This window comes from Empidonax traillii, unplaced genomic scaffold (assembly GCF_003031625.1).
Source record: "Empidonax traillii isolate 1590-97213 ecotype Southwest subspecies unplaced genomic scaffold, ASM303162v1 scaffold28:size2823434, whole genome shotgun sequence".
Taxonomy (NCBI): domain Eukaryota; kingdom Metazoa; phylum Chordata; class Aves; order Passeriformes; family Tyrannidae; genus Empidonax; species Empidonax traillii.
Window position 1 is genome coordinate 1,737,580 of NW_020955221.1, and position 20,799 is coordinate 1,758,378.

The 20,799-nt window shown below is 37.9% G+C and overlaps 1 protein-coding gene across 14 annotated transcripts in view; it reads right to left on the bottom strand.

The window, feature by feature from the left end:
* Positions 1–7,745: 7,745 nt before the first annotated feature.
* CNTLN (centlein) overlaps positions 7,746–20,799 on the bottom strand; it is a 181,667-nt gene continuing 168,613 nt past the window's right edge. For 3 of the 14 annotated variants that reach the window (XM_027910069.1, XM_027910027.1, XM_027910076.1), the window contains 5 exons: positions 17,668–17,853; positions 16,311–16,389; positions 12,084–12,173; positions 11,211–11,253; positions 9,319–10,608 (listed from right to left, as the gene is read on the bottom strand). In XM_027910069.1, the coding sequence (XP_027765870.1) occupies positions 10,569–10,608; positions 11,211–11,253; positions 12,084–12,173; positions 16,311–16,389; positions 17,668–17,853 (438 nt within the window). In that variant the 3' untranslated portion in view covers positions 9,319–10,568. Of the gene's footprint in view, positions 8,207–8,459; positions 8,542–9,314; positions 10,609–11,210; positions 11,254–12,083; positions 12,174–16,310; positions 16,390–17,667; positions 17,854–20,799 lie in introns of those variants that run through there. The other 11 variants (XM_027910090.1, XM_027910095.1, XM_027910034.1 and 8 more) reach the window with 10 other exon arrangements.

Here is a 20,799-nt window from a genome sequence, read left to right on the forward strand (position 1 = left end):
ATCCAAACTGAAATATTTTATGCTCCAAGTTATGTTTTGTTCCACAATAAACAACGATAAAGGAAAACTGACTCTCATCCTTCGAAATCTAGGATTGGTTGAATTACAGATACTGTTATGTGATTCTTTTACCAAGTGAAAAATTCTGTTCCAGGAAGATGTCCAATCAGTGCTCTGCAATAGGTTCAATAGGTCAGAGTCACTTGAACCTCCTCTTTATAGCATCTGATAGAGATATCCAAATAGACTCTTAATCCAATAAGCTTATTCATTCACAAAGATGGGAGACTTAAATTTCCCCAGCCAGTTAAACATGCTATAAAATAGCCTTTACAGAATGCTGGATTTATATATAGCTGAGCAAGACACGAATACTAATCCACTCATCTCAGAAAGGTTGTTATCTTGACCTAAAAAAATCTTAAGATATTGAGTCAATATCCTCAACAAGCTGAACACTTTGCTTATATGGCTCTGGACCTGTTGGGCATCATATTCCTTTCACGTACTAGTAACATATCCATTTAAAATCACATGAAGCATTCCAGTGTTGATGCTCAAACCTTGTATAATGGCACACAGCATTTGAAATTAGCTTATCTTTTCTTTGTTCTGATATTAAGCTAGCAATTTAGCTAAACATTAATTCAGTTGTAGAGGCAAAACAGAAAAGAGAATTAATTTAGCTGAAGGAATGATAGAGAATTAAAATACCGAATTCCTGACTCCATAGTCTTTCTGCACTCCCGGAGATAAAAACAAAACCTTAACAGCCAACAACACAAATTAATTAATTTCTAAATATGTGATCATAGCAGAAATCAGGAAGGGTACCCAGCTCTCTCAATCATTTATTATGCCATAAGACATTTCAAATAATTACACATGGGGAATTCTCAAATCAGGAAGCATCAAAAATAGAACCTTACTCTATGCATGACAACAGTGCATAGTGAAATAAAGTGAAGCATGGAAGTAAATGAAGTGGGTTCAAGGATTTGTAGACCCAGAATAATATTTTATGCTATTGAATGTAAAGTGTTTTGTTTCAAGGAACTATAGAAAAAAAATAAGTCTGTAAATAGGTTTCTTCTTCTTTTTCAAAATGCAAAAAATGAGATACTACATCATCGTTACATAAACACTTTGAAATATTTTCAATCTCTCCCTGAACTCCTCTTTATTGTGACTATTAGGTCAGGTGATATAATTGCACTTACAATTCAGAGTCTCATTCAGCAAAAGAATACCTAGCCTCAAAAATTGCAACTTATAGGATAATGAGATCATTCAGACAATGAGGAAGTACAGAGAGTATAAAAAATCCACATTTTGGAAGACTCATATCTTTGATTCCTATCAAGGTAAATTAGGATTTGCGTGGGTTAAACAGATGGCACTACAGGAACATAGTGTGAGAAGTGACTATTGCCAGATGCTTTGACTTTAATTTTTATACTTTAGAGTACTGAATCATAGAACGGTTAGAGTTGGAAGGGACTTCAAAAATCATCTCATTCCAACACCCTTGCAATGAGCAGGGAATCCTTCCACTAGGCCAGGTTGCTCAAAAGCCAATCTAACCTGGCCTTGAACAATTCCAGGGATGGGGATACTCCAGCTTCTCCAGTCAATCTGTTCCAGTGCCCCACCACCCTCATAGTACTTCCACCCTCAAAGAACTTCCTCCTATTACCTAATTTAAAAATACTTCAGCTTAAAATCATTCCCCCTTGTCCAATCACTCCCTCAGTCCTGTCACTGGTCACCATAGAGAAGAAATCAGTGCCTGCACCTCCTCTTCCCCTCACAAGGAAGTTGTGACTGCAGTGAGGTCTCCCCTCAGTCTCCTCCAGGGTCAACAGTCCAAGTGACCTCATCCGCTCCTCATACGGCTTCTCCTCAAGGTCCTTCACCACCTTTGTTGCCCTCTTTTGGATGCTCTCTGATTGCTTAATATCTTTCCTGTGTTGTGGTGCCCAAAACTGCATACAATATTCAAGGTGAGGTCACCCTAGAGAAGCGCGGAGCAGAGAGGGACAATCTGCTCCCTCGACCAGCTGGCAATGCTTTTCCTGATGCCCCCCAGGACACAGTTGGCTCTCCTGGCTGCCAGGGCACTGCTGACTCATATTCAGCTTGCCATCGACCAGGACTGCCAGGTCCCTCTCCCAGCACTACCTTCCAGTATCTCATTCCCCAGTCTGTATGAACATCCAGGGTTGTCCCCTTCCAGGTGCAGAATCTGGCATTTTCTCTTGCTGAACTTGGTGGTTACCCATCTCTCTAATTTTTGAGGTCTCTCTGCAGAGCCTCCTTGCCTTCAAGGAACTGCTCCTCCCAGTTTTGTGTCATCTGCAAACTTGCTCACTACCCTTTCCAGTCCTTTGTTCAAGTCATTTATGAAGATGTTGAAGAGCTCAGGGCCTAAGATGGAGCCCTGTGGAACCTCACTGGTGGCAGGTCACCATTCTGATGTAACCCCATTCTGCTTGACCCATGAGCCAATTGCTTATCTACCACAGGATGTGCTTATCCAGCTGTGTGCTGTCCAGAAGGATCCTGTGAGAGTCAGTATAGAAAGCTTTACTGAAATCCAAAAAGGTTACATCAGCTGGCTTCCCTTGATCTGCCAGCTGGATTACCTTGTCATGAAAGGAAATTGGGTTGGATAAGCAGGACTTTTATGAAGCTATGCTGGATGTGACCAATGACTGTGTTTTCTTTCAGCTATTTTTCAGTATATTACAGAATAACCTTCTCCATAACTTTACCATGCACTTAAGTGAGACTGACAAGCCTGTAGTTTCCAAGGTCCTCCTTTTTGCCCTTCTTGAAAACTGGGATCACGTTCACCAGTTTCCAGCCAGGTGGGGCCTCTCAGGATTCCCAAGGCTGCTCAAAAATTATTTAGATTTGTGATGACATCAGCAGCTCCTTGAGGATTCTGTGAGAATTCCATCAGGCCCCATAGATTTCTAGGGATCCTTCTGGAGCAGTAGATAACACACAATTTCAGGGCCAACTGTGAGCTGATCATTCTTGCAGTCATGGTCCTCCAGCTCAGGGCACTGAGACCCCCTGGTCCATCATCCATGTTGAAGACAGAGGCAAAGAAAGCATTAAACACCTCTGCCTTGTCTCTGTCCCTGTTTGTGAGGTGACCATCCTCAACCTGTAACAGGCCAATGATATTTCTATACTGCTTATTGATATCAACATATTTGAAAAAAACCAGTTTTTATTGTGCCCCACATTTCTGGCTAACTGCAACTCTAGTTGGGCTTTGGCTGCAGGAATTTTCTCCCTACAGCAGCAAGCAGCATCTCTGAATTCTTCCCATGTGACTTGACCTTGCTTCCACCACTGGGAATACACCTTGTATTCTTGCCTTATTTCCAAGAGAAGATTATTGTTTAGCCAAGCCAGCCTTCTGCCTTACCTGCTTGACTTCTGACATTTGGGAATTGCTGCTCCTGTGCCCTCAGGAGGTGTTGTTTAAAAAGTGACCAGCACTGATGGACCCCAGCACCTGCCTGAAGCCTGCTCTCCTCATGTCCAGAGCTGAGGTTTTACTGGCACTTTTCCTCCTGTCAACAGAGTTTTTAAACTCAATCACTGGTGGCCAAGACAGCCACCAATCTCCAGAGTTCCACTCTCTTGACAAGGAGAGCATCTTTCCAAGTCAGCAAGGACCTGTCGGAAAGGACCCTACAACTTGTTCCATAAAGTTGTCAATCAGTTTTTTCAGGAATCTTCTGACCTAGGTTATACCAGCTTTGTGAGGCTCTCAAATAATTTCTGGCAAGTTGAAGCACCCCATAAAGACAAGGGCATTTGTCTTAGAGGTGTCCCTTAGTTCCTCAAAGAATAATTTTTTGGCATCATTGTCATGAGGTCTATAGCAGACTTCCACAATGACATCCACATTATTTGTTTGCCCCTTGATTCTTTCCCAGAGGCTCTCAACTGCGCCATTCCCAACTGCGAACTCCATACACACAGCGCCACTCTTTCACCTCTTCTACCTTGCCTATCCCTCCTAAAGAGCTTGTAAACACATCCAACAGGACAACCCAACTCCAGTCACAAGTCTCATCCCACCAGGGTTCACTTATGCCAATGATATCAAATCTCTGGGACTGGGTCAAAGCTTTGAGCTCCTCTTTGTTCCTTGTGCTGTGTATGTTAATGTAGAAACATTTCAGGCGTGGTACATTGTAGCCAACACCTCGTGAGGCAGATTGAGGGATTCCTTAAGCGCTTATTTTCTCAAGTTTTGGCACACCATCACATCGCTCATCATTCATCAGCCTGGTTTTGTCCCTTTTCCCTTCCCAATTTAGTTTAAAGCTCTGTCAACAAGCCTCGCTAGCTCCTGTGCTGGAACTGTTTCCCCTCTGAGATAGGTGCATCCTATGAGGTGTCAGTAGACCAGGTGTTGAGTAGATCATCCTATTGGCAACAAACCCGAAACTTTCCAATTACACCAACCTCAGAGCCACTCACTGACCTGATGGATCTGCCTATTTGTATCAGTATTATTCCTTGTTATTGGAAGAATCTAGGAAATCATTGCCTGTGCTCCTGATTTCCTCTACCAATTGTCCCAGGGCCCTGAAGTCTCTTTTGATTGCCCTTGGGCTTCTCTTTGTTATTTTGTCACTGTCAGTTTAAACAACCAATAGCTGATAGTAATCAGAGGGCCTTACTGGACTGGAGAGTTTTCCAGTAATGTCCCTTCCCTGAGCCCCTGGGAGACAGTAGACTTCCCTGTGAGTTGGGTCTGGTCTGCATATGAGGCCCTCTGTTCCCCTTAGTAGGGAGTCTCCTACAACAACCATTCTTCTTCTCCTCTTGACAGAGAAGGTCTTGATGCAGGATACAGCTAGTGGTTTCAGGAAGCCCCTCTATCCCAGAAGGACCTTTGCCCACCTTACCAGCTGTTTGGCCTTCTAGTGACAGAGCATCATACCAGCTGTAGAAGACACCAGTCCCACCTGTCAGATTCCGAGGAGGAGGAACCTTCCTCCTGGTATGTGCTGTGACCATGTGCTTCCATCCCTCATCTTTAACAGACTCTTGACCAACAGTCCACTGACTAATTACCCTGTAGGCTTCCAAGTCCACTACAGCTGAGGTTCAAGACTCCTCAGTCTTGAGGCTGTAGCATCTCTGAATAAAATCAGTTTCTCTCTTGCTCGTTTGCTCAAATACTACACAGCCTGCTCACTTGTTCCTGTAGCTCCTTCACCTGGTGACATAGCTCTTCAACCACAGCGCACTTTTTGCAAAATAACTGTTTGTTGACACCTTCACTGCCATGACACCCTCCCTGCTGTATCATGTTTACCCACTCCTCTTTGCAGTGCTCTGGGTTGGTCCCGATCCCTAGAGCCATTTAAATTCTCCTTGGTTGCTCCTAGCACTGTCCCCTCCTCTCCCCACGGCTGCTGGAGCCGTTCAGCTTATGTGGCTGCTGCTTGCATGCTCTTGGACTCAGGAATCCCTGCCTTGTACAGCCAGCTCTCATGCCCTGGACTTCCTTGCTCACAGCTGCCTGAGCCTCAGAGACTCTTCTGAGAGGGTCAGAACATTTAAACAACTTTGAAGCTCTATACAACACTGTGTATTTCATGTCTATGTATGCATAGTCATGTATGCATGCGAGCATACACACATACGTGTGTATGTGTATAGAACAGCTTTTATACATACACACACACGCACCCATATATATACATATATAAAGGCGGTTGTTCTATTTCAGAGTCTCACCCTTGAGTCACTGTACTGTACGGTAATGGCTGTAATCAGCCACTTTATTTACAAGCACAGAGATCAGCTATCGCTGCCCGATGGACAGGTCTGTCCCATTCAGCACTTCAGGGGCTGCAGGAATCAAAGATTCCGTCCCGGCCGCGCAGATCCCGCACAGGTCGCTCACGGCTGTCACACTGAGCCCATTTTTGGTGAAAGTTTGCCACCTAGAGGCCTTATCAGGAAGCACCAGCATAGAAAAACTACCTTAATAAAAGAAAAACGGACTAAGTGGCTTTTCTGGATGTTCGTAGGTACAATTAGTTCAAAACAGCACTGTCTTTATTATATTTCATGTTGGCAATATCATCTTGAAAGCGTTGAGCTAATGCTTCTCCCTGAACCAGAATCACAAAATTTGTAACATGCATGTGTAATGAGCCCGGTGCTAGTGTAAGAGGATTTTTAAAATATTCATAAAACATAATCAAAATAATTAACTTTATTCCTTTTACAGAAATAAAGATTTTTGAGAGACCATCTCTTCTGCTGGTGGAGTAAAGATCAAATGAGCAGTAAAAACAAGTATGTTCATTGCAGACAGAATTCAACACTTGTGAAAGACTCAAACTATATGTTTGGGATTTTTTTCACTGAAAAAATGTTGATATTTCAATTTTCATTTGTATTTATCAAGATCAGACTTGCACTAGCAGGTGTTCAGGAACATGGAAACGAAGACAATGAGGGTAATTTTCACAGAGCTTTGGCCTCATGAAGTTCTTCTCACCATGCTGCAATAGATGTTACGTTGAAATTATTTTCAAACATTTTGCTGGAGTTACTGAAAAACGCATGAACATGGTTTCCACTTGTTGACAGATTTATTGTTCATAATTTTTGTCGGCAATATTGCAATGGCATTGGAGCCCATGAAAATTTTTAGGTTCAGTAAAACCCTGAGGCAAATAGTTCCACAGCTCATTTTCATTTGCATGAGACTGGCTTCCTTTTGCTTACTTTGAATATATCACTTTAAAGTTTCATACGATGCCCCTGATTTCTTGCACTGAAAAAGGTGGTGGTCAATCATTCCTAAGGTCTTTTCCTTTTTTAATAAAGGCCCAATTCCTGGATTTTATTTACATGTGCAGGTGAAATATGTTCGCATGATTTTCTCTGATTCTAGCAAAAATCCCTGTTGTTGTCACCATGTGCAACTGAGCAGAAGTTTAGTGATGTCTTCCTTTTCTTAGAGACACCAAATAGTGAACTCCATAAATTAGAAGATACATTATGACATCCTAGGAAAAGCATTGGACTGATGTGCAGAAAACTTTCATGCTTTATGTTTTTTGCTTTAGTTGAGTGATCTTAGGGCAAATAGATCTTGCTTCTGATTCCTCACCCAATATCCAATATGAATAATGATACCTTTTGTAAAGCTAATTGATAACTACAGATGAAGAGCAATATATAAGAGCTAAATGTTATTACATCCAGAAACTTGTGTCTTTTTTTTTCAGGTGGGTTGGTCCAGAGGAATATAAACCCTAAGATCAAAGATGTGAAGCAGCAGCAATTAGTTGTTAGCAATGCCAGAGAAATCATGGCGAAAATAATTGACTAAAACTGTATACCAGTTTCCCAAGGCAAGTGATAGCTTGCAGCTAGGTGTCAGCTCAAAAAGAACTGGGTCTACTAGTGAAAAAAAAACCCCTACAATAGAAAAAAATTCATTGTATTTAATTTTTTTTAAATATATTGCACACATTATACTCCAATATACTCAGAAGGAAATAGTTTTCCTGTGAATATTTCACAGGAAATATTCACACAGAATATTTTCATTCTACAATCATTCATTTTTTCCAACATAAAAAGGCATATCTTTTTATGTAGACCATATCATAAGGTTGGGCTTTGCAAAGAAGCTAAAAGAAATTAGGTAACCAAAATCCCAGTGATATTCCCAGTTCCTCTGTAAATCCTACTTCTACTGTTCTGATTAGTACAACCAGGTGTTACTTAGCTGCTTTTTGTGCTTTCAAAATTGTACAGACGTGTATTAGTCATAACAAAGACATCTTCTCTCTACAAAGCCTGCACTAGTGTTCACTGCCAATGCATTTAAAGAAAAATAATTTTGAACTTTGCATTGAGTTGAAGCAATTTCTGTCTTCAGGAATCAAATACCACACTGCTTCCTAATAGGAAGTTAATTAATTCCTCTTGTTCAACAATTAATTAGTTCATGGGTTCTATGTAGGTATTGAACATGCATATTGACAGTTCTTTACGTGAAGAGGTAAAACACACTTTGCAAAGATAGGTCTTAGCAACATCATATAGTGTGCTTCATGAGAGAACTGTACTCTTCTAACAGTTTCTTCTTCTCATTTAATTTTTCCAGTACGACATCCATTAAGTGTGAGGCAAAAGGAAACTGAAAAAGAAACACAATAAGAAAAATTATCATTGGATTTCATTTTCTTCATGTGAAAGACATTTATTAAATATCTTTAAACTCTCAGATTCCACTTAGTTCTGACAATTACCACACACAGACATATCTGATCTTTAAAGTTCATCTGCCCAGTTAGTGTGTGAAAATTTGCTCTCTATCATAAAAATTATATAAGAGCAGAGTACAATGAAAAAAGATAAACTCCTTATTGAACAATTCATGCTTTACTGACCATGTTAATGATGTAAACTGCAGTACCAGCATCTCTGTCATTTATCTTCAATCAGCTGATCAATAGAAGGTTACAGTCACCTCTAGGGCATGCAGAAATGGTAGTGTATGAGTGTATGTTCACTACTCTCAGGAGGATGAGACAGAACTACCAGTATAATTCTCAGTGCTGTGGCAATTGCCTTTGACTCCCACATGAAAACTTGTAAATAATAAAAAACAAAACAAAAACCCAAAGTCCAAATCACCACCACCACAAAACACCAAAATAAAAAAATTAATCATCATAATAATAATAATAAAAAAAACAACCAAAAAATCCCCACAAAAACCAAAACCACAAAAAACCACTCAAAGCAAAATAAAACCTCAAGCCTCCAATTGCATTAATTAGAATATGCCACAAATGTCTGCCTCTCTAAATTTTTTGGTGATACTAAAAAATTGTATCCTGGAGGAGACTGAGGGGAGCCCTCACTGCAGTCACAGCTTCTTCATGAGGGGAAGAGAAGGGGTAGGCTCTGATCTCTTCTCTGAGGTGACCAGTGACAAGACCCAAGGGAATGGCCTGAAGTTGTGTCAGGAGAGGTTTAGTTTGGATATTAAGAAAAGGTTCTTCACCCAGAGGGTGGTTGGGTACTGAAATAAGCTCCCCAGGGAAGTGGTCAGACAGAGTTCAAGAAGTGTTTAGGTGATACTCCCAGGCACATGGTGTGACTCTTGGGCATGGTCCTATGTAGGGCTAAGGCTTTGACTTGATGATCCTTGTAGGTCCCTTCCAACTCAGCATATTCTGTGATTCTGTGATATCTACAGAGAAAAATGAAAACCTCTTTCATAACTCCTCTGTATAGGAGATGTATTTGCACAACCATTGCCTCAGAAGAAAGATATTTGGTATATTTTTCAGTGTCATCTCCTTAATGCCTAAAGAGGTTTTCTTTCACAGTCTTGATACATCAATTCACTGTTTGCTGGGAAGTATTTTTAAAGGTGGTACAGAACACTGGCAGCTCCACTCGAAGAGTGGCCAGTGCTGTGCCACAGAGGAGAGCAGGGCAGTTTTCGTTCGCTGTTGAAAAGTCTCCATCAGCTTCACAGAGCTCTGTCAGCTTCCTTGAACTCCTGGTGAGACCAGTGGTGACTGAAGGATCAATCCCACAGGAGAAGTAACAGCTTTTTCTCATATCAGAAGGAGAGAAAATTTTACCTTAATAAGGCCACCAGAAAAAAATTAGGTAAAATATAACATTTGGTAAACAAGCCAATCACTAGCTTGAGCTTTTTACAAGTGTAGTTGAATGCAACACTTTTTCATCTAGAACTCCTGTCTAATTCCATACTTCAGTGTTGCTGCTCTAATTTTAATTTTTCACTTCTCTATTCCATTTTAAAGAGAAAATTGTATAGTACCTACACCAGACAGAGTACTGTCTGTTTCCTAGATATAAGAAACAAAAACTATAAAAGAAAAAATAAAACCCCAGACACAAAACAACATAAAATACAAATGTTGATGTAATATGTAAACTGATATAGATATATGACTCTATATACTGATATTTTTAATTACTAAATTAGAAAAAAAAAAGTCAGAAGAAAAAGTCTAAAATGGTAGCAAGGAAAATTTTATTAATAGCAATCATCCATTGTGGAGTGTCTACAATGGCAATCCTACATGTTGCTGAGCAGTTACTTTGTAGTTACAGAAAAAGGACAATAATACACATTATTTCTCTTTTCTCTGGGAAAGAGAGTTTTAAAGGGCTGGTACTTCTGGCCAGACATGTCTCTGTCTGTCATAAATAACTTATGCCTATGGTAAGAATTTTCTAGTAGTCATCTACACCTGTCAGCTTTCTCCTGTGTGCTATTGTGATTACTTTTTGGGGAATAGAGGGATCGAATTCACTGAGCACAAATCTATTCAGTGTAATATAAGACATAATCTTACCTGACATTCTGTGAGACTCACTTGCTACTATGCTTTAAAAACACAGACTGCAGCATCCTGTTCACTCTAATTGCTCTCTCTCTGTCTAAATATGTTTTTTACGAGAACACTATATCATTACCTCAAAGTCTCTAATTCTTCTTGCCTAGCTTGACTTCATTCATTTCTGATAGATTTCACCTCCTTAATGTTGTGCCTGAGATGAATGGTTTCTTATTGATGTCCCTGGCTCATATAATTCTAGCTACATTTTACTTGCTACTCACTTCTCTCTGTGGCTTCCATGTCATAGCAAAGTGATATTTCAAGAAACCTTTCCATTTAAATGATTAATTTAAATCAAGAGCATTTGAAAGTGGAACACTATGTCATTCTTTCAACATTTGTTGTTTTCAGAGAAAATGCTGTATGTTTCTATCTGGTTTTCTTTCCATACAGACATTGAGAACTGGATGACCTCTACAGTCTTCATCTTTAATAGAAGCCTGTAAGATTTACTTTTAACGATGGTTCTGTAACTATACTGGGAAACTTTCCTTTACATTTTTCTCCAGAACTTCACAACTACTGAAGATGTCTCTACTCTGAAGTTTTCATCCCAGCTTCCAAACCTGCCACATGCTTGGGAAAGGCTTTGGAAGTTCAGTGAGTGCTAAGTGTACATCTAAAGATTAAAAACTTGTTTATACCATGATAGTTAGATATTTTAATACACAATGGTACTTCCTTCAAAAGCTTTACAGTTATCTGTGCCACAATCCATTTAACTGAACACTAAGCATTAATGGTTTCTCTCACCTATTTATTCTGACCTTAAGTTTGCTTCTTTTGGAGATCCCTTCTGGGAAAAACAAACTAGTAATACTTACCGACCTTACACCACATGACTGAGTCTCCCTCAACACAAATGTATAAATATACACAGACTTGCCCGTGAAAAGACTTATAATGAATGCAAAGCAATGTTGTTGTTCTAATGAGACACAGTGTCTCCATTCGCAGAGTGTAGCATTACTTGTCTTCTGCTTTACAAAGACTAAAATGTGTTATTATAAAAATAAAGGTATTTAAATTTAAGAGTACATAAATTAGTGGCTACCACTATTTTAAATATCCCCAGATGGATCTTTGATATAATACATTTGCCCAAGAAAACTATTCAAACACACTGAAGAGCTGCTTTAAATTGAATTAAGTGAACCACAAAAAAATAATCTGAAATAAAACTAGAAACTCAGATCAATAACAAAAGCCTCCTAATTTCACCATCAAATAAAGGTCGAAGTTAAAAAAAATTAAAAATTAGAGAAATGCTTCACTTTATTGTTGTTCTTGTCTTCTTTGTTCTTATTCTGCTTTGTGACAGCTGTATATACACGATTATATAAATATGTATGGGCCTGTCTATAGTCTTACTCTGAGTAATCAAGCCAATTTCTCCTTTTTTTCACTTCAGAACAAGTAATGTAACATGGTTTTGTTTGTGTCCATGAGATTAAACACAGATCTGTACTGTAGTGCATTGTCAATGCACAGGACTAAGCTCTTAAGTCTCGTAGTGAGAACAAAATCACGGTTACTTTCTGATGGTCTGATATCAATGTAATGGTGCCCACAATATGGTTCAGACTACGCTGGTGCTGCTTTTTAAGGCGCAGGTACTTGAAACACCTGGTGATGAGCTGCAGTGGTGAGTGTGTGCAGCAGCTTGTGCATGGGTCAGTATGTGGGTGTGATCACAGGACAGGCAGGGAGCAGAGAACCTGTTTAAAGAAAAGACAGACACAGACAGGAGAGAGTCTAATGAAAGCAAAGCAGGTGAGTTCCAACTTGAAGAATTTGAAAGGAAACAACCACAGCTGTTAGTGTCCATTCCTAGATGACAGCAGTACAAATCTGTATTGGGAAGTCAGTGAAAATCTTAAAAAGGGGCTGGGGAAAATCCCTACTGATGATTAGTGAATATACTGTTCCAAACCCTGTTCTTGAAAGAGGTTATATACATACTTACAGAGTGCCCACAGAACAGAGGGAAAACAGCCTTTGTGGAAGTTTTCACCATTGGAATATGATATTTAAATTCATAATGAAGTCATAAGAGTAGAGATTTTATTAGGCAGCTTTGTTTATGTGATATCCCAAGGAGTACATGAGGAGGGAGGGAAGGCAAGTGTTGCTGTAGATCTCATAGGGACGTGCTTAATCAATGCTGTCATTTGCTTCACTGCTTGGAAAAGTTAGATAGATGATTTGCATTTTATTAAAAAGCAGATCTTGGAGACTTCAGGCAGTAATCTGGATTGGACTAACATGCTGTACTCACATACAAAATTTTTAATAAATTATTCTGAGATGGTGTCCTTACAATCAGTTACAATGAATGAAAGCTGAGGGTGGTATAAGAAATCATGTTTAGGTAACATGAAAAAAAAGTCATCCTCTTGCTTTAGCTATGTAAATTTCCTGTGATGAGGAACTAGAGATGATTGGCGTTTTGTTTCGTTTTTTTGAGTTGTGTGTTTAAAAAAAAAAAAAAAAAAAAAAGAGAGCGCTAGGTTCAATTAATAAGACATACACACCCAGATGTAAGGGATAAAGTGGGTAAAAGCCTCATCACTTGCCTTGCAAGCAGTAAACACAAACATATTGATATAACCATACTTTTTCCCTCCCAGATACCATAAACCATTGAAAGCTCACAAGTTTATATTGTGATACCTCTCCCAACTTCTCCTGAGCTCAACCACTAACGCATAATCAGTCTGATGCCTCTAACTATATTCAGGTAGCAGATATCTGCATGCTCTCATGTGAAGCCTCTCCACATCCAGGTTCTTCATAGGTAAGAGAACCTTTTTCTTTTTATTCTTATGTCAACTATTAAGATGATTTATTTTTATTCTTTAGTGAAAACACTCTAGGGTGTTACAGTACAAATACAGAAACGCAACAGAAAAAAGCACTTGTTGGTCATTCAAATGTAGATTTAGACAGTAAGTGATTTTCCCCAGCTCTGTCAAATTCATAACATATGAATATACTTTCATACAATATGATTCATATTTACATAATAATATCCTAAAGTAGAGATGTCTCAAATCATAAACTTCTTAGCAGTGGTGTAATTTCTTGACATGTGTTTCTACAGTAGTTGATAAAATAGGGACACAAACTCTGACTGGTGCCTGTGAGTGTCAGAAAAGCAGAAATATTTATCACTAAAATATTAATATTCTTGTAAAGCTGCCTGATATTAGACATTTTCAAGTTATAAGGGTATGGAAAATAAAGGTACAGATGAAGTGAAAATAGAGGTTATCGTTACACTTTAGGGGAATCTATAAAATGACAGTAAAAAGCAACTAGTGCTTCCCTCAATCCCCCCCAAAATTCTAATGCAGCTGTAAAATGGCGTATGTCAGTAATAAAAATAAAATGTCTATGACATTTTAAATGTTATCGTACTGTCACAGTGGAATAAAAGTAGTTTGAAGAATGATCTAAAGGGATATCATGCAGTTCATTATGTATAACAGCAACAGCAGCAGTTTCCCAGTGTTCATAAAAGTTTCTCCATTAAATTTACCTCCAGTCAATAATTAGGAGTCCACAAATAAACCTAGGCAATTAAATCAATACTGCTGGGCAATTATGTTCCAAAGTCCTGGCTCAATGGCACAAATAGACACTATATCAAACTGCAATGTTAAGAGATCTGAAGCACTTTTCAACAGAAGCTTTACTTGTAAAAATAGAAAAGGGCAATCCTGCATTTTTGTTCAAGATTGCAAATAGGTACACAGTTTGCCAACATGTAACACTAAGTAGCCAGTCTGTTATGAGCAAAGTCTGACAGAAAGCTTACATTTCAGCAGGATCTTTAGTTTTCTGATCAGAAATATTACCAAAGCTTACTAAAAGAAACCACAACCGAGCTCTACAAGATACAGGTAAGGCATTTCAAAGGGCACAGAGCTCTTCCATCAGCTGCTCCCAAATACAGCGGAATAAATCTTAACAATTTCCATCCATTGCCTTAACATGTACAGAAATTAAAAGCATAGCTGACTGCTCCTAAAAAGCACTATAATCCTCTCACAATTCTAAAACTGGGCTGCTTACCACAAAATTGCTTTTACCCTCAGTGTTCCTCCTGAGGAACCCCACAAGATGGAGCAAAAATCACTGAAAATCACTATTACTCGTACACAAACTTACAAAGCTAAGAGCAATGAGCTCTTCTATCCCTAGCTGACATTTCCAATCCTAATACAGCTGGTTTCATAGTCAACAATTCCTTCATTCTCCATGCTCTGGTTCTTGCCGTCTGTCTATAGCAGATGAAGAGAAGTGATAAAATTCTGCTTAAAAGTTTTTAGCAATTTACCAAAGAATGATAACAAAAGACAGAGGAAGAAGTCTTCATTGTATTCCATGAATCTGATTCCTGCTTTAGAGCTCATAATATGTAGAAAATCTTGAAATGTATAGATTTTGAAAAAAATTCTTAAAATTAAGGCAATTAAATGAATATAAATAATTATGTTTTTACTGCTGAGTTTCATGAAGTTCAATTAAAATGCCAGTATTTCTGACAAAGCCAGTAAAACTACATTGATATTTCCATCTCCTCTGCTGCAGCAATTACACAGTCTTAATGGTACTAAGTTTTGATAATGAAAGAGGGAAAATCTGTCATTTCTTAAAAATCTGGTCACAAGATACAATCTAGACACAAAAGCTGTTAATGATAAAATGTATAAATCCGATGTGAATGTTCCCTTGAAACGGCTTTCAAAATATTTTCCATCATTCGCATTCTTAACTGTTATTAACTACATCACTAATGGACCCATGCTAGTGAATATGCATTAGGAACACCTTATTTATAAATCAAATTTTACTTCCTTCCAGACATCAGCTACCCATCATCTAAATAAAAGGGACAACTAAAAATATAATGGAAAAGTTTCAAGAGCCAGTGTGTGTTGTCAGTGATGTCCAAACAAAAGCTGACTATGGCTACAAAAGCTGGGCTCTCACCTGCCAATAAACTGCCCTTGATCACTTACAAGAGGGGAGCATCCCAGCAGACTCTGTGTGTATTAAAAAAAAAGACTTGAAAGAGAAGAAAAAGTATCACACAGGTCACAGCGGCAGTCTCAATGGACCCCTCAGGGATTTCTACTAGTCTCAGACTTGTCATCCTCCATGCAGCTTTCCTCTCTGCCCAGAAAATGTCGATAGGAAAATGTTTGAGGGGCCTCTGGTGGAAATTTTTTCATTCTTTCTGCATTGACAGGATGCCAAATCAATATTTACTTCCCACTAACAAGCTGCTCGAGGTCTCAGTAGAAAATATTGTAGAGAATGCGAGAAGACACGATAATAAACAGCTGTCTGGCTATGAGGAAAACATGAATTGACTGGAAACAGGTCCGCAGTAAAAGGTCACCGAAACCCATGAACTCCTCAGGTGTCCATAACAACTAGTAACTTTAAAGGCACATAAAAAAAAGTCTCTTTTTCCTAAGAGGCATGAGAGAATGGATCATTTTCACTCTAGCAAGCATTATACACTGTTTCAATAATTCAATTAACACATATTCCAAGATCTGTGCTGGTTTTCTTCAGCATTGTTTCACTGATTTCAGCTGTTAAGTTAGTTATCACAAATCCTAGAGTAACATCTCTTCAGATTTATGCAGTGACTCTTACTTTAAAAGAAATAAAACCAAAATGCTACATAACAATGACTTCACATTGCCTTATCACAATATAATTTGGGACCATCAATGACAACCTAATAACAAATACAATGTATTAATTACAACCTAAAAACACTTAGTTATTCAGAGTACAAAATTGTAATTCATAAGGGAAGTTATAAATTGAGCACCTGTGCTTCCATAAGTTTCTGTATACGCTGCAGCCATTCTTTATCTTTTTCAAATTCCAATTTTGTCTTTGCTGTTTCCTAAAAATAGAAACATAACAAGCAATACAGGAAATGTGTAATTGGATATACATTAAATAAAAAGCATGTGCAAGTGGGAACTATGCTTGCAAAATTAGTTATCTGAATCATATCCACAAAGTATCAGTGCTCTGTTAAATTTATAAACTCCTTGTCTGTGCATGTCCCTAAAAATGCGCATGGCATGTTCTCTTTATATGAATATACAGGTGTATGTGTGATCTATGTCTAAATTTTATGAGTTCAGCACAAAGGTGCCTGAGTCTACGCACTGATAAACGGAATATGTAGTGTATGAGTAGTGTAAATTCATCACCAGTGTTTTTAATTTGTTTTCTATTTATAGTTAAGTATATTTATGTGTTTTACACTTGTATTTACAGTGGTGACTACAACAAAAGATAAAGGATGTAGAAATTACTCTGAGAATGAGGTAAGTATGGAACAATTCCGTCAAAGTGAATCACTGTACAGGGTTGTATAAATGTTAGTAAACAGGGCAGGGATCAGTCCATTATATTTGTATTCATGAAAGTAATCCACATCAGTGCATACACATACTATGCACTGCTGTTTAACCAATGTGAAAACTCTCTTTTGTGGCTTCTTTAATATAAAGCTCCAATAAGATTAAATCTAAGTCATTACCAGAGTACTGTTACAGGCCAATAATGGTCAACTCCTAGACACTTATTAAAGCAACTGTACAGGCTTTTCCATGTATTATTTGATCAATCCTAAATAAATATGGATAAGAAATCCTATTACTGTATCTATTTAATAGAGGGTGATTTGATGAAACACTCTCAAATATTTCATAGTAAAATGTATGATAGAATCAACAAAAAAAGGCAATGGATTCCCCCAGAAACCATCTGTCTACCAGAAATACCTTTAATAGGTATCACAATTCAAGAAAGGAAGCATCAATGAAATCAATCTGTCACAACAAGACACATTCTAATTTTGTTTTCATTAATGTGGAAGCCTATTTATAAAGTAAAGCCCTGCCAAACAGTCTCATGAAAAAGGAAAATACTGTCTCTACATGCACATGCTCAAAACAGTATGTTTATATTTATGCATGTCTGAAGTCTTGCCACCTTATGAGTCTCTAACCTGACCTTATTATTTAAATTAAATCGTTCTGCGATTTATGTGATGGATGCTGCATAATGAAATTTCAGTCTTTACCTGGAAATCCTTTTCCCCAAGAATGGAAATATACAGCATCTTCTCATCTAGCTCCTTTTTACTGACGTCCTTAAAATAACTTACCTCTTCATCTTCTACATCTAGTATCTCCTCAAGATCAGTTGTTGAAACATTAAGGATAGATGCTGCCAACTGAACAGACTCTTGGGAAAGACAGTTTTTAGATGCTTTCATCTTGCCCAATTTTTTTGCCTTTCTGATTTTTGTTCTCAGCTCCTGTATGCTGCGCTGTAACTCTCTGCTTAGAGTCTAGAAGACACAAGCAAAAAATATTCCACCATAAATTTTCTTATAATACAAATCATATGGAAAAACCAGTGTAATTTAGACTAAGCTCCTTTAGATAGGAATTATCTTCATTCTGTGTTATTCATTCAACAGGATACATGTTGGAATACTAAATAACATGCTATTTAGAATAGAAAATATGAATCAATACAACAAAACAAAAATATTCTTTAGTGTAAGTACATTTTTTATATGTCTTTAGCAAAATAACTACAATCATAATGCCATCAGAAGTAAGACAAAGCAGATTCCACAAAATCAATCAAAATCCTTTCCCGATGTATCTACCAGAAATGTTCTTGAAATAAAAATAGAAATGTCATTCTTTACTGCAGTCAAATAGAGATTTTTTTAAAGCTTACTGATATCTCACTGCATGCAGAAACACTGGTATATCTCTTCACTCAGAACATGAAATTTTGGTTCCCACCAAGACAGGGTAATCCAAAACTGCCCGGCCCACCAATTCTTCCCAATATAATTTCAACAATTTAAATCATCACAGCAGTGGTAATCCATTGTTGATATGCAGCATAACCTCGGAAAACACAAGTTCACAGTATTCAAGGCTTGTATAGAAGAGTTGCATTCTCTATGCAGCTGGCCCAACCAATGGCCTGGCCAGGCCAGGCAGTCCCTTTGCAAGAGTTCTCTTTGCAGATAGTAGCTGTTTTATACACACCACCTGAGGTGCCAGATCAGAACCATGGCAATTATTCTTTAACCCTGGCTCCAACAAAGTATGAAGCAGGGATTCTAAAAGAAGCTTCAATTTTACATCCCCTTTCTGCTGCTGAAGATATGACTAAAATTTGTAGTTGCAGTTAAAGGGAAAGAAGAAATCCAGCAGGCATGAGGCCATTCTCCTCTGTTTATTTCAAAGCAGAATAAAATAAACAGCATGAAACATCCTGCTGAAAAGACTTTGTTGACCTCAAGGAAAGCTGAATGGAATCCAAACCTGATTTTGGCTTTTGTTCCCCAACACCACACAAGTGATCAATCTTCAGTAATACTTTCCACAGCCGAACATAAACCAAACTGCACAACAAAGAACCAGTGCTTCAACCTCTCCTATACCTTAAGTTCTCTGGTTCTGTGAATTAACATTAAGCATTAGTATAAATGATCAGTTGTACAACAGAAGTTATTTTGGTTTCATATTTATGCAACTACAACAAAAGCATTTTGTCAAAAGCTGAGGAGGAGAATTTTATTTAAAAATTGTTGACTGAGAAACAAGAGCAGTAAGTCATTGTCAGAAGATCCTCCTAGCATACTCAACTTCCATGACTCAAGCAGAACTGTGATTGTCAACACAGGCACCTTGGCTGAGTTTAAAATGAGAGAATAAGGTTTTCTTTTGATCGTCCTATGTTGGGCTCATCTTATTAAGCTATATCTCACCAGTAGCTGATTAACTCCTGAAAATTCTTTTCCTGCAGAATGCCTTCATCTCAGAGAAACTGACTGCAGAATTATGAAGCCTGTTTGTTGGCATTTTGGTTAAAGTAATGTACCACCTCTAGTGTATTCAAAATGCAGTCATTAGAGAGCATTTGCTGACATATTTCAAAGAAAGCACATCTGATTCCATGATTTTTTATGTTTTCCTACCACTTCCCAACTTCACAGTTTTCTGTATTTAATAAAATTTCATTAATAAAAATAAAAATACCCTACCACAAATATGGGCAGAGGAGGTACAACTAAATTTTTCTGATTTTCTGATTGAAGTATGGTTCCTCCACTTACAGTATTTCCGAGAAACTGTTTTGTACATAGATGTGTCTGGAAGTGCAGGGCTGAGAGGTATGAAGAAGTTTGAAATGTTACAGACAAGGCACTAGGGAAATGTGTCTCAAGCTCATCGAAGGAAGCAGACTAAGAGAAGAGGGGGCACCAAACAGAAAAGCACACACCATGAAAAAAATAGAGTTAAATCACATGGTTTTGTAGCATGTGGAATGGTTCAATGAAGTGGCTCCTGCAACACGTAGGAGATATATTTGACAATGGAAAAGTAAGTTCAACTCCATTTCTTCAATCAAATTGAATTAGCTAACCAAATTTTAAAAGATCTCTCTCAGACATAAGTGATGTCTAGAAGACGCACATTTGTATCCTGATGAAAAGAGGAAATTTAAATTAAAGGACCAAACTATCAAGGAGATTAACTGCAAAGTCAGTACAAATAATGATAAATAGGTGAGCACAGACAGACAAAAAGCATGATAATAAACAAAGTTAAACATTCACTTGAATGCCTTAGACAACATATAAACATTGCCAGGCAATAGTCATTCGATATTATTAAATAAATATTATTCATGTATCCAAACTCCAAAGGATGTTCATGATGAATGAACAAGTTGATAGCAGCAGTGGAATCTACAAAGTGCAATTCCACTGTGACTACCTTTTAGTCCACAGTTCCAGAAAAAAAGGTAGCAGAAAGACACTGAAGAATCTGTTATAGCAATTTTAAAGAATATAAAAACAAATGAACAAGCAAGCAAAAACTAAAACAAATGAACCCCCCCCAACAACTCCAAACCCAACAACAACACAACCCCAACAAACAAACAAACGAAACCCCCAAAATAAAACAAGGGGAAAAAAAAGAAAAAAGGAAATTTAAACAAAAATCAGAAAGAAAATTACAACTAACAGATTTTGATATGCAAGCATACATTTTATATATAATCACAGTAGATCATACACATGGAGGACTTGCATTTCAATTCCTTTTTCCCTTGTGCAGTTCTAATACACTAAAGCATATGTGAAACACAAACCATATGTGAAAAATAAGACTACTTTATGGATTTTCAAATTGGACTGTGACAGACTAGCTAGTTTTGAACCTCCTTCCTTCATGTTATTAGGCTGTAATAATGTTTTTAT